Source organism: Protomyctophum bolini (assembly GCF_963924005.1).
Source record: "Protomyctophum bolini genome assembly, chromosome: 23".
NCBI classification, from domain to species: Eukaryota; Metazoa; Chordata; class Actinopteri; order Myctophiformes; family Myctophidae; genus Protomyctophum; species Protomyctophum bolini.
In genome coordinates, this window is record NC_137884.1 from 1,249,218 (window position 1) to 1,264,149 (window position 14,932).

Consider the following 14,932-nt stretch of genomic DNA (forward strand, 5'->3'; position numbering starts at 1 on the left):
ATTGAGAATGCAAGCTAGGCCTAGTTTCTGTTTGGCTGTTTGGCTGAACATCCAATAGGCCTACAGCACTATACGTGTTTGTGTTTGAAGGTGAGCCGACATGTGTTTTCCGACCAGTACAGCGCCGAAGCAGGAGTCACAGCACAATTGATGTGACCTACTTTTTTGCACACTGGCTTTGATGTAATACAATATTTGAAGCAGAAGTTGTGTAAGATTCCAATAGTGTATGGAATTTCTAATTAATTTTGTATACTAGCACTCATTTTCAACATTTTACTAGGCCATTAATATACCTTAGAGCTGTTTTGTGGAAATCATTAAAAAAAAAAAAAAGCCCCCCCCCCCCCCCCCATTCTGTGTTGCCTAGAACTGGAGGTCTGACAAAAAGAAATCAGTAACATTATGAAGTACATTTCAGTGACATCACCAAGATGTACTTCATGATGAAGTACATAATAATGAACTCTATAAGGTATATTACTGGCGATGATGTTGAAAATGAGTGGAATTCCCCTTTATAGTTCCAACGGGATTTGGCCTAATAGATAGAAAATGCACTCAATGTTGGATGTTGTCAAAATAGAGTAAAAAAGAAACACTTTAAAAAATGTCAGTTTAAACGACGTCAGTGAAATGAATCGTTGGCAGCATTCCTACTAATTAGCATATTACAGTACGTACTCCTATCAAGTACAAATCTGAGACCCCATCCAACACAAAGCTCGTACATTAGCAGGAATTTTGACTGGTCCATAAAAGCCTTTTATGGTCCTCCTTGTTATAGCGCTAATAACCACTTACAGTACTCCCGGGGCGTCCACGCATGCACATTATTAAACATTTTCAGAAAATGTTGTAAATCATTTGAAAAAAATATAGCCATTATTCTGCGAGCTCACAACGCGGCGCGGCGCGCGCCGTGAGCTTGTGGTTTGGCAGAAAAAACAATGACGGGTGAAACATAAAATAGGGGCTCAAGTCGATTCACTTCACACTCTCTCTCTCTGCCGAAGCCGTACATCACAGAGGGTGCTAACTGCCCGCGGCGCGCTAATGCTGCACTAATGCTACAGCAGGAGCTGTGAAGGGTACAGCCTGAGTGTTTATTTGGCAGCGAGACAGGGGCATACAGTACGTATACTGTATAGCACTGGGAAGCATATAATTAAGGCCATCATTGAAGGCTAGCATTTCTGTAGGTTTTTTTTTTTTTTAAAGGCCTTGGCACTATTATGCGATGCAGCCTGGGATTATACACAGTGAAATCCTGAGCGATAATCTAACTCCCACGGGTGTACAAGTGAAACCAAAATGGACCCGCAAGGGTCCATTTGGTTTCACTTGCACATCCCTGCGGGATCAATAAAGGTCTATCTGCTATCGCAGGAATTCTGAATCGATCAGTGAACGCTGAGGCGAGGCGCGGCGGCGGAGACATCATCCCAAGGTGGTGGTGGCTGTGCTTTAATTACATTATATCAAGAGAATGCATATTAGACACAGATCGGTGGAGAAAGGACCGCCGTGAACAGAAGGCCACAGTTGTACTCGCGATAAGAGTGAAAGCGTTTGACATTTATAGGAACAAGCTGTACCCAAACAATAGATACCAGGCCTACAGTATGTCATGACTACCTGACTAACATAACAACAACAACAACAACAACAACAACATAAACACACACAGGCACGTACGCACTGTATACAGATACGCCTCAGAGAGAGAGACAGGCCTACAATAATAATTATAAATAATAATAATAATAACGCATTTTTATAGCGCTTACTCAAAGCGCTTACAATGCATGGTCCATTCATTGATATATTGGGAGGTGAAGCGGCGAACAGTCGATGCCAGCGTCCTCACTTCCCACACCAATGGTGCAAGGCAACCACTGGAGGCAATGCGGGGTTCTTGCATTAATGCCCCCACCCCCCATGCAGCCAAATACACACACACACAGCTCTATACCTGATAATAAAGATGTAATTACAGAGCTGTCAGGATTTAGGGAAGAACACATCCTCTGGTCTTCTCACACACACACACACACACACACACACACACACACACACACACACACACACACACACACACACACACACACACACACACACACACACACACACACACACACACACACACACACACACACACACACACACACACACACACACACACACACACACACACACACACACACACACACACACACACACACACAGCCGCCCCCAATGCAGAGGAAGACAGACACATCAATAAACACAACTATGCTGTCGGTCTCATAGGCAGACAGATTGATACGCAAAGAAAAAGAAAGACACATTTGCTACGTGTATCTATTAGTGGACATGCTGTGTGTGTGTGTGTGTGTGTGTGTGTGTGTACCTGGTACGTGTCCCACAGTCTGATGGTGCAGCGTAGCGGCAGCTCTCTCATCAGCAGGTTATTCATCCAGCGGAAGGCAAACTGCAGATACTCCACTTCATACTGCTGCATGTGACGGTGCACGGACTCTGAGGAGACACAGTTCACTAGTTCATTCTACACGGTCTAATTGAAACGCAACCTCATAAAGGTTTCACAGCGTGGCGCCCAAAAAGAACAAGCCAAGGTGCATACGTGACAAATGGAGGATGGAAACTGGTTCCAGGGGCCCGTGCTATAGTTTTGACAGCAGATTCTGATTCAGTCGTAGTCTTTTGAACAACACACCGGGGAGCGCACGTGCGGGCCGCAGAGGTGCCCGCTCTAGGGGTTGCTCTGGTGCCAGAGATGCAGACTATAGTCCATTCACGTTAAATGGAGCTTCCCCCAAAGCTGAGCCACCTCCCCAGAGCCAATTCCCACCCTCGTCACTCACTGTTCGAACTGTTGCCATCAGGCAGACGGTATACAGAGTGATCAAGTCAGGGACCGGCAGATTCAGGAACAGCTTCTATCCCTCAGCGGTAGTCACACTAAACGCTGCTAAGAAATGATCTGTTGCTGCAATACATATTTTTCTTTCCTGCTGTCTTAAAGTGACACTTTAATATGTTAATGACGTTTAGACGCTTTAGAACACTTTCCTGGGGGTCTTTATGTGTGTAATATGTGGTTTTAGATATTTTAGATTGTAGCAGTGAGCCCAGTGACTCTCACTTTCTTCCTGGACTACATGTTGTCTCAGTGAGTCTCAGTAAACGTCTGTATTGTTGTTGCATTAATGCCCCCCCCCCAACACAAACACAACTTCTCCCAGGTGTAGAACAAGCCCACCGTGCTTGCCTGCAACACACGTATGCATGCATGTGGATGTTTATGTTACACATTGAGGGAAATTAAAATGATCATATTATTATATATCTTTTAAACGCCACTTATCAACTAACCGGTTAATAATTGATCGATAAGGTTATCAAAACATATCAATTATTTTAATGAATGAATTGATAATTCCCATCCCTAGAACACACCATTTAGTATTAGTCCTATGTAGTCATCTGACAAACAACACACTGCCATCATCATATTTTTGAGATGGGGACGTCTGCAGCCAAATACACACACCTCGTACTGCTCTATACCTGATAATAAAGATGTAATTACAGAGCTGTCAGGATTTAGGGAAGAACACAACCTCTGGTCTTCGTGCGTGCACACACACACACACACACACACACACACACACACACACACACACACACACACACCTGAGTGACACCTGACTTTAGGTGCACACAATAAATAATGCACCACACAGTCTGGCGATGCGTGACACGAGGTAAACACACTGCAATTAGCCAGCACTCGTCTCCACAGTTCAATTATCACGCCGAGCGAGAAGGGGGTGAATAAGCTGAGCTCATTAGCCGTGAATGCATCACGCTGATACATCCCGCAAACCGCTAGCACGCACGTGTGTGTGAGAGAGAGAGATAGAGAGAGAGAGAGAGAGAGAGAGAGAGAGAGAGAGAGAGAGAGAGAGAGAGAGAGAGAGAGAGAGAGAGAGAGACGTAGGTGAAAGAACTTTTGACACATTGATCAAATCATCATGACTGGTACAATGTTTGCATGTCCAACAAATGCCCACAAAGAGGCGAAGGGAGAGAGGGAAAAGACAGACAATCGATCGTGTCTCTCATCAGGTGATGGCGCCCAAGAGAGGACAGGATATATAGTAGCTTTAGACCTTCATTGATCCGATGGACGGGCACAGCAGTTATGGTAGAGTGAGTGAAGTACTGTGAGACATAGTCATAAGGAATAATTAACCTCACACATTGCAGAATGCCCTATAGGCTAAGGCGAAGTACGTAGGCAAAACATACATGAACGCAAACATACACATGCAATCGAATGTGGTTACATCATCACGTCAATACACCTACGTCGTTGCGGAGTCAAGAGTCTAAACAGTTACTGCAGTGTTAGCACTGAAATAGAATACACTGGTGGTGATAACACACTACTACAGACTGTCAAGAGTCTGTGCAGTATTTTGCAGGTGTTACTCCAGGGCTGGACAAAATGAAGTAAAAAAAAAAGGTCCATTGACCGAGCGAGCAGATCGGCCATCGCGTGCCTCATTGTAGAATCATCAGGAGAGGAGAGGACTGGGGGGGAGAGCGAACCACAGTCAGAACAGGAAGAAAGGGTAGAGAACACTATAAAACCAGGGAAAGGCAGGCAGAATAAAATAAAAAAAAGGACAGATTGAGGAGAGGAAATGAAAAGAGATGGAGGAATGGAGAGCACATAAAAAAAAACATAAAAACAAAAAGTAGTTCCCCAAGTATCTTCCGTCCTACACTGCTGTTGGAGAGTGCTAAATCCCAGAAGTCGACTGATCAACAAGTTAGTGATTGGTTACTTGTTATCGTTATAAAATTATAATCCTCAAACAGCTCAAGCGATCCTGATCACTTTACACAAGCGGCAACATTACAATAGCAGCAAGAGAAATGACTAACAGAGAAATCGACATCATGGGCATCAGCGAAACACACTGGACAGGACAAGGAAAAGTCGAACTGGCAGAAGGAGAAACCATCCTCTACTCGCGAAGAGACGATGACACCCACAGACAAGGTGTGGGCATACTGATGTCAAAGACAGCAGCAAGAGCCCTAATTGATTGGACACCAGTCAATGAAAGAACCATTCAAGCCAGGTACCACTCCCAACACATCAAGTTGATTATACACATCAATGCACACACAGAAGTTGCAGAAGAACAAGTAAAGGACGAATTCTACGTGAGACTTCAAGATGTATTGGACAGTCACGACATGTTGGTTGTAACAGGAGACATGAATGCTAAAGTAGGAGATGGACACCAAGATTATGAAAGGGTCATGGTCAATCAAGCAAGCAAAGCAGAACAGAACAATAATAACAGAGAAAGACTGTGCGAAATGTGTGACATGAACGAGCTAGTCATAACAGGAACTCTGTTCCCACATAGAGACATACACAAAGCAACGTGGGTATCTCCGGATGGGAAGACCAAGAATCCGATAGATCATACACTAATTAATAAACGTCATCAACTGTTAGTGAAAATATGGGAACATGAGAAGATCCCAACAAACTGGAAGAAAGGGCTTAATATAAAACTAGCAAAGAAAGGAAACCTCAAAGAATGCAAGAACTCGAGAGGCATAACCCTACTCTCTGTAGTAGGAAAGGATTATTGTAGATCACATACGAAAAGGAATAGACTGCAGGCTGACGAACAAGCTAAGCTGGTTACAGAACATCAACTGTTAGGGAAAATATGGAAACACGAGAAGATCCCAACAAACTGGAAGAAAGGGCTTATTATAAAACAAGAAACGGAATAGACTGCAGGCTGAGAAAGGAACAAGCCAAGCTGGTTACAGAACAACTGAGCAAGTCTTCATACTGCGAAACATTATAGAACAAGTCGAGTGGCAAGCAACACTATACATTAACTTTGTAGACTTTGAAAAGGCTTTCGACTCCGTCCATCACGAAGGCCTGTGGATTATTATGAAGAAGTACGGAATCCCAGAGAAGATTGTTAGAATGGTTAAAACGTTTTATGAAGACTTCCAGTATGCAGTAGAAGAGCAGGGAGAAATATGCGAGTGGTTTAACATAAACACCCGCGTTAAACTAGGATGCAATGTCAGGGTTCTTGTTTTTGATTGTGATGGACTGGCTAATGAGAAGAACAGTTAGGCAGGGAGAGGGGATGGAATTCGATGGAAGCTGACATCAAACTTGACGACCTAGACTTCGCAGACGACATAGCGTTGCTCTCCTCTACAAAAGAGCATATTCTAAATAAAACACCACAAATGGATGAAGAAGCCAGGTGAGTAGGACTCACTCAGGATTAACATACAAAAGACAAAAACAATGAGTATTATTCCAATAAACCAGGAAAGAATTCATATTAATTCATGCAAATTAGTCTGTCTCAAAAATACATACTGTATATAATTAAAAATCAGTGTTTTTTTAGTCCCACTGCCAGCGCTTTACTCTAACTACTAGATAGAGGTTCCCCAGCCATACTATACCTTATTTCCCTCTAGACCAAATCTCTTCAGCGAAAATAATAGATTAAGTATTTTCATCGAACGTTCACCTAATGTATTATGGTACGGCCAGAACAGAGGCGCTATAGGGTTCATGGGGTTAACATGTCATTGCAGGCAACTCGCAGCTTCAAATGCACATAATTCAACCTTCAACCTCCAAGCCCCCCCCCCCCCTTTCATAAGCTCTTCTTCGCGAAACAACTTTTCGATAAACAGGTATAAAGGTTTATGGTGGCGACTGGGATTGATTTAAGTGTGCGTGACGGAGTGATTTTTACGAGCATTGGGAGAGAATGCCAGGTTGCTGGGGGCGGCAGGGAGGGCGTAGCCAATCCCCCTGCCCTCCTCACTGTGTTAACTTTAATAAGGACACACGTGCTTCTCTCCTCCACACCTAGATGTATTTAATGCACTGGGAAATATGACAGCGACGAACACGGGGGTGCGGGGGGCTGTAGAGTGTGTCTGTGTTCTCATGATCCCAATCATTCCATTGTAGTTTCGAACTGAAGTTTTTGAAAAAAAAATAAAAAGATACAAACCAAACACAAACTATCAGTGGTTGTCAAACTGTGTTAGGTCCTTGATGAGTTACGGGACTGAAACTGAGAGTATATAGATTAGTAGGGTCCCAAAGATAGACATTTGTATCAAACGGGGGTCCTTGTGCCTTGGCCATAACGATATAATTTACATGCAAGCAGCAATCTCTCCTCTCTCCTTCAGCTGACAGAGCAGGGCAGGAGCCGCGCACGGTGTGCGTCTCGGGAGTCTGACAAACTGTGCAGTCAGACGGGCGCGTTTGTGATGTTTGATGAGAGTCCTTGTTCTGCTGCGTGATGCACGGCGTTTAAAAGCAGGAACAATTAACACATTTGTAGTCCCTGGGGAAAGGTGGCGTTGCTAATTAACACCAAGTATGAGCACAACGAACACCTGCTGTGTGTGTGTGTGCGTGTGCATTTCATTTCAATGTTTCTCTTGAGTACGTCCCGCGGTGTACAAGTATGTGTGCGAGGGAGAGAGTCACCAAAATGTATCTGTTGTGTGTTGTCGTGTACTGTATATATGTACATGCAGGTATGTATCTGTGAATGTGTGTGTGCCGAGATGTGCATATGCCGAGTGCGCATAATGTAGATGTCTCTCCTGGCTGCACAAAGTGTGCGCATGTGTGTACGTGCGTGTGCACGCACGCATGTGTGTGTCCGTGCGTGCACATATATGAGCTTTCATATCACTGTTGTCAGGCAGAACACTTTCATTTAAACGTTTTGCTAATTAAAGGTAGAGTAAGTGATTTCACTCAAAAAACCGTAGGTTTCGTTTTTGGCTGTGGGACCTAAGCCTTAGTCCAATCAGGATAGAGAGTCAAAAACGAAACCTAAGGTTTTTTGACCCCCAGGGGTTAACTGGGGACAGGGAGGAACTCCTTATATGGTCAGCACACTCTATAGTAGAGGATTATCACAACAAAACAAAAAAATAAGTGATATTTGAATTAAGTGAAATCACTTACTCTACCTTTAATGCCCTGCTTCATCATTCAAGAGCACCACACAAAAGCTAAAAAAAATCCACACGTTGTGAACTTGTAGATCGGCTAATTTCATCCGTTTTAAATTGTTAAAAATAATAGTAAAAAAGGCCTCACAGTACAACATTTCCGCCTGACAGCAACGATGGGTATCTACGTAGGCGTTCTTCCTTGCACCGTGTGTCTGTGTGTGTGCACGCACGCACGCACGCACACACACACACAGTATGTACGTCTCCACGTTCTTTACATTGAAGTGTTTACCAGTGGAAGTGTTATTAGCCGGGGCTCTGTCCAGCTCCGCCACCGCCACGTTACCCAGACGGCACAATCACCCACGCTCTGTGAAGCGCCGAGGCAAGGACACGGTAAGAGAGCGACAACCTCTAACCTGGGAGTTCACGCGCTCTTTAAGCGTTTAAAAGAAAAAGCCTGCGCATAAGTTCTGTGCCAAAGGAGTTGAAGTGCTTTTTCTTCCACACACTGCAGAAGCGAAGGCAGAGATGGGAGTAAGAAAGATAATAGGCCAAGCAACATGTAGATAGATAATGGCTACAGGGCAAATGTATAACGTTACCTGTAAAGCTACTGTTAAGATAGAGAGGCCTTACCATCGATTCTGCTGACCAGCTCCTCCAGGGCCTTGACTTTCCTCTGGATGCCTGGCTGGGCGAACGTATAGTTGTCCTGCACAGAAACAGAATGAGTCCAGAGTCAATTCAGGCCTCTTAACCACATACAGTATGCTATAGGGTTGTCCCGATCGGATTGGGTGATCAGAAATAGGGGGCCGATCACGTTATTTTCAAATGATGAAAATACTTTTCAGGAAGTATATACACCGGTATATATGAAAATAAATAAATAAAAGAACTGAAATGGAAAAGGAAATTTCGCTGGCCCATGCTGTCTGTGAACGCTTTGCGGCTCAGTTTTCAAAACTATATGATCCTCGCTTTACAAAAAGTATGTTTTGTGTGGATAAAAAAACATGTGCGGCAGCCGTTAAATAGGGGATTTTTACTTCCTGACTGAGTTTCCGGGCCCAAAGCGGCTTTCAATTTAAGAGCCTCGCACATTGAGTTATGTGTGGCGCTCTGCTGCAACCTCTTGAGTCACAACTAGATGTCAGTAATTTAAGGAAATGAAGAACACCATACAGTATCTTTTAAAACTAAGTAATAACACCTCATGTTGGCGGCTTGGCGCGCCCCTCAAAAACATCATGAGATTTTATAACAACATAAGAGAGACAGACAGACAGACAGACGACAGACACACACAAACAAAACAGAGCTCACAAAACAGAGCTCTTGCATCACCTTGCTGATGATTCACACCCACCCACTCATCCACGAGAAGTTCCCTGTGGCGCTGAACTCGTACAGAAGGTATACATATACGCGCAAATAGAACCCATCGAGACCTCCTCGACAGAACACGAGACCACTATAGGAGCCAGAGTGGGCAAAAGGATAGCATTTATAAGGGCATGAGGAATAAGTAATCAGTCAATAGGCAGCAGCCTCGTCTCCTTCTCCCAGGATCTGTCTTCACCTGCGTTAATGTTCTCCATTTAGATAATTATATCTAGCCCTGCTCTAATGCACCCTGGTAAACAATACTCCACACTAGAGGCCTTTTAAAATATTACCGGTATGTGTGTGTGTGTGTGTGTGTGTGTGTGTGTGTGTGCGCGCGCGCGCACACTCACGCTTAAGATTCCTTTATTTGCCATTGTGTAAAACACAGGAATTTTCTCAAATACGAACAACACAAATACAACACCGTGCAAGAAGTATAAATATAAAGTGCAGAGTTATGGATTATATCGATATTTTAATAATTGATATTGATCATTTATCGCGGGAGGACGTATCGATATATATCGCAATATCAATATATCTCAGCACTAATTTGGGGAGAGCCCGGCTCAAATGAGCTTGGTCAATAGAGCAAAACTGTGATTACGTTCCGCCCACGACAGCTGTTCTGCTAGTGTGTCTACTGCTGCGGTGACGTCGGCGTCCGGACCAATGTAAAGACATACGAGGATAAACGCATTGAACTCATGGGGGGTGTGACAGCTGTAGAGCTGATGCTATCATATCTATATATATATATTTATTAGTAGGCTTGTTTAGCAGGTACTAGGTTATAGGAGGAGCGCCTATTATGTTGCCTGGTACTGGTTGTTGCTTCTGTCCCCGGCAGGTGCTGAGCATTGTTGTCCCTAATGTGTTGCCGTCCTGAGGAGGGCGTGGCTTGGAGCCTGATCAAGCCCTCGGATTGGTCCTGTGGCAGCTCAGGCCTTGCTTCCTGGACTATAAAGCTCACTCTCTGTCTGGACTTCGGGGTGGGAACACTGCTGCGTTGTGGTGTGGGAGCACTCCAGCGTGTGGCCTTCCCTCCAGCCGACTGCTTACTGTATGTGTTTCATGTCAGGTTTAGCTGTAGTTCCATTTGTCTGTGTGTTAGGTTGTGTCGTTTGTTCATCAGTCATGTAAGTCATTCCATAATTCTGGGCTCACAGAGCCATTCTGTCCATCATTTTGTCATGCACTAAGCCACTTTGTGACTTCTTCTGAATTGAGTATTAAAGCAGATACTCTTTTATGAGCCGTGTTGTTCTTTCATACATGTTACGTATGTAAAACCCCTAGACTTGAACCGTTTCATAACAGGGGGAATGGAAGGGGGGACAAAGGATGAGGAGAGATCAAATTGCAGTAGAACAGTGTTGTTGAATCACTGTAACATTTGAACAAAAAACAAAAAAAAACATTAGTCCACCTCCACGCGACTTGCCAACTGCCTAGAAGTCTCCGTCAGCTCGAAACGCGGAAAGTAATGTTGGTAAAAATGTCCATTGGGGTTGAACAACCAATGTGCAGAAGCTCTTCTTTAGTGTAAGAAGTTACACAGGACACGAAAACAGCACAGACAAAACACAGCACACGCCAACACCGCAGCAGCCCTAGACGGCGACATCTTGACAGCTGCGTGCGTGTGTGTGTGTGTGTGTGTGTGCGCGTGCATAAGTATATGCGTGGAGGAGAGTGCTGGTTCTGACAAACGAACACGTGCCAGTGTTGAAGCTAATGCGCAAGTCATGTGTGTTCAGTGCGCGCAAAAGCACACGCACAGCGGAGATTAGGTTAATTTATTCTATTGGTCATCTCATTCAGTGTGGCTGGAGAACAGCTGATGTGGCAAGCTAGAGAGAGAGACAAAGAGAGAGAGAGAGAGAGGATCAGAAACTTCACAGCCAGAGTTTAGCAATAAACACTTTCAGTTGCCCTTCAGCCTCAGCAGAACTGAAATGAGAAAGTGTGTGTGTGTGTGTGTGTGTGTGTGTGTGTGTGTGCGCGCGGTGTGTGTGGCGAAAGTGTAGAGCAGAGGTTCCCAACAACCGGTACGCGGACCGCGTGCCAGCCGCCGCCGCCGCCGCCGCATCTTGCCTGCCCAGAATCTAATCTAATTCCCGACCTTCACAAGGACTTTCCAAACAGTGGTGAAAAGTTGACTCTGTCCATTCGTATGAAAATGCCAAGGATTCGTCAGCGGAACGCGTCAGCGCCTGTGATTTATTAACGGCTTCGACCTTTACACCGTTCATGTGTGCTCTGCGGGCGGCAGCAGCAGTAATAATAACAGCTGTGGCCTATTTTGTCACGATCGTGCTAATGAAACGAAACTCTACACGCCCATTATTTTTCACCCCGATAACAATGATAAAACATCTCAAATAAATCCAGTAAAGGGTCAACTAATGTACGGTGGTGGGCGGGACAAACCTGACGTTTGGTGAATTAACAGAGTTATCGATTGAGTCTTGAGAGGCTGTTTATAAATGAGCTTCCGATCCGACTGGACTATAAGTCATGGCAAGCTGGTCTGAGGTCGGAGATAGTACTTCATTGATTGGCTGCTATATAGAAGGTTACTGGGTGGAAACACATAATATGCTCTCTACCATGTGCTCAAATGGTTTGTCGCATTATTAATCAGTTACAAAGTAAAACAAAAACACGTCTGATCAAGTACGAGAATCCATAGAGCGCGATATCACTATAATGGCAACCGGAAAACACTCAAACATTCACGCTCCGAGGAAAGACCCCAGAGCGGAAATAGTGGGGGGGGCGTGACCAGGAATACCATGTAGGCTATACTTCGTTGCACAAGGACAATGCACACAAAAAGTGCCTCAATGTGTGTATGTCTGCCAGTACTCGGTCAAATCTCGGAAACGACTAGGCTAAAAATCATAGTTCTTGTTGAACTGCATTATTGAAGACGTTGCTTCCAATTTTCCCCCCGCTCTCATTTTCAGACCCTATACATCTACCGATCTGCTAGCTTACATTGTGTTACAACGTGTTGTGACTTTGTATGTGTGGCTGTGCCCTTTTCGTCCAATGACCACCCACCCCTTTAACTCGCTGCATCGTGTCGTTATTTTTGTTCAGCTGATTTAAGAGAAATATATGTTGGCAGTATATTATTCATCCATTCTTGTCACACACACACACACACACACACACACACACACACACACACACACACACACACACACACACACACACACACACACACACACACACACACACACACACACACACACACACACACACACACACATTTTAATCATTTATTTATGTCCACATAAGAGATACAAATACAAGGACACAAATATTTACAAGGTGCCGTACAGAATGCAGTCAGCAAATCCCGAACAAATACCCACACACCCTTCAGGGGTACAGGTAACAGCGTCTTCGCCATATTTGGCGGCTACCGATAGTGGAAGATATTGCACAGAATTTCGCAAGCCGTTTGGCTGCTTTTTTTGGCATCCCAAGTTGTTGGAAGCCTCTTACGACCAAACTGTGTACATGTCCTAGGCTGCCGAAGATAAACACATACAGATTGCACCTATAGCCTAGTTCAATGATGGTCTGGAGGAGCGGCTGGTACTTAATGACCTTAGTCATAAAGGCTTCCTCTAAGCTAGAGTCAAAGGTGCAGGCCATTTCAAGAATGAAAACTGATTTGTTCTCTTCATTGACCACAACAACATCTGGTGTGTTAGCAGAGAGATGTGCAAAAATGTCAGTATTTTCAGTACAGAGTTGAAACATGGAAGGTTTGACACAGGAATGTTTGTACATTCTCACAGACAGTGCAAAGTGTTTAGAAATGTCCTTAGTTATGAGACACACACACACACACACACACACACACACACACACTCCTGTTATGTGCATATATCATCTTCACTGCAATGCTGCTATGACAACTGGATTTCCCTCAGGATCAATAAAGGTCTACCTATTTACACACACTGTCTCTGTTTCCATACCAGCCAGGTACCCTCTCTCTCTCTCTGTGATGGTTGTGTTCTATTAGTGGTGACAATGGCAGCACTACAGCACCGGCTGACACTGGCTCCTATTGTAGCCGTCTATCAGCCAGGTGGACATGACTGTCACTGAAACTGGATACAGATATATATATATATATATAGTCCCTTAATTAAATGGCAGAGGTTGGACAAAATTGGATTATTTTGTTTCTCACCTGATTCTGACAGGACATTACAGGTCTACCAGCCAGGATAAAAATAAATCTACCCTAATCTGCTCACTGCAAATACATTTGCCTTAATCCAAGATGCCACCATTGACAACCTATTATAAGGCAATTATGTTCTAAATTTAATTATGTTTCATGTGACGTGTCAAACTAGGGTGGTTTTCATCATTCTGAATTCATTCCAAGCATTAGTTTTGCACAAAAAAAACACTTCTTGGGCTAGAAACGACCATAGCCGTCATCACACAAAATTGAGGTCAGCACATTTTTGGGGACATTTTGGGTAAGTGGCTGTGGCCAAATTTAGTCCAAGGAGTGTTTTTGATGCAAACATAATGCTTGGAAATGGATTCAGAATCATGGATCAGGTTATCAATAGGGCTATCTTGGATTAAGGCAAATTTCCGGGTATTAGCAGTGAGCAGATTAGGGTGGATTTTTTATTACCAGCTGCAAGCTGGTCAATAAGAGCTTGCCAGAGTCCCGGCCGGGTAGTACTTCGAGAGCAACTGTCCTAGCTTGTTAATTTTACACAGATCCGTACTCGGTATCGACTATTCACAAGTTAATGGGTATCGGAATGGGGATGGAAAAAAATAGGGACATATCTAGTGTTCAAAGTGTCCTTGAGTAAGACAAACTGTGCCTGATGTGCACGTTGGTGATTGGTTGGACAAACGCGAATCTCAGTACTTACGTGTGTATACTTGCATTACAATATTATTAGTACAGCAGTGTCCTTTGTGTGTGTGTGCACGTGCACTCGCAGTCTCACATCTGCTTTTATATCTCGTCTAATTAGGCAGTGGAAGGCTTTGGTTCCCCTCCTCTGGAGATCACTGCATTCCACCAAGGCCAATCACTGGCTCATCTCCACTAGCACACACGTGTGTGTGTGTGTGTGTGTGTGTGTGTGTGTGTGTGTGTGTGTGTGTGTGAGTGTGTGTAAGAGAGGGAGAGAGAGAGAGAGAGAGAGAGAGAGAGAGAGAGAGAGAGATGAGTGACAAGCCGGGGTAGCGCAAAGGACCCACAGGGAGAGAAGGAACAGAATGTGGCGTCTGGCCTTAACTGGTCTAGACTGCCGTCTGTTGCTAGACATTGGACCCCTCGGACCCCCTGCTCCGTTTGCAGGGAGACACCGTCTCCACTCAGTGCCACTAGAGCATCTGGAAACAGACGGTTCCCTTTGATCCTCTCTCTCTCTCTCTCTCTCTCTCTCTCATCATAAAGTGTTTACAA

At 44.4% G+C, this 14,932-nt stretch overlaps 2 protein-coding genes across 2 annotated transcripts in view; both read right to left on the reverse strand.

Moving 5' to 3' along the window:
• Window positions 1-14,932, reverse strand: part of tbc1d22a (TBC1 domain family, member 22a) — a 109,386-nt gene that overhangs the window by 17,280 nt on the left and 77,174 nt on the right. Inside the window, 2 exon segments of the mRNA XM_080757705.1 lie at window positions 2,393-2,520; window positions 8,707-8,782. Of these exon segments, the coding sequence (XP_080613831.1) occupies window positions 2,393-2,520; window positions 8,707-8,782 (204 nt within the window).
• Window positions 1-14,932, reverse strand: part of irak3 (interleukin-1 receptor-associated kinase 3) — a 297,236-nt gene that overhangs the window by 5,386 nt on the left and 276,918 nt on the right. The gene's annotated exons all lie outside the window — the stretch shown is intronic.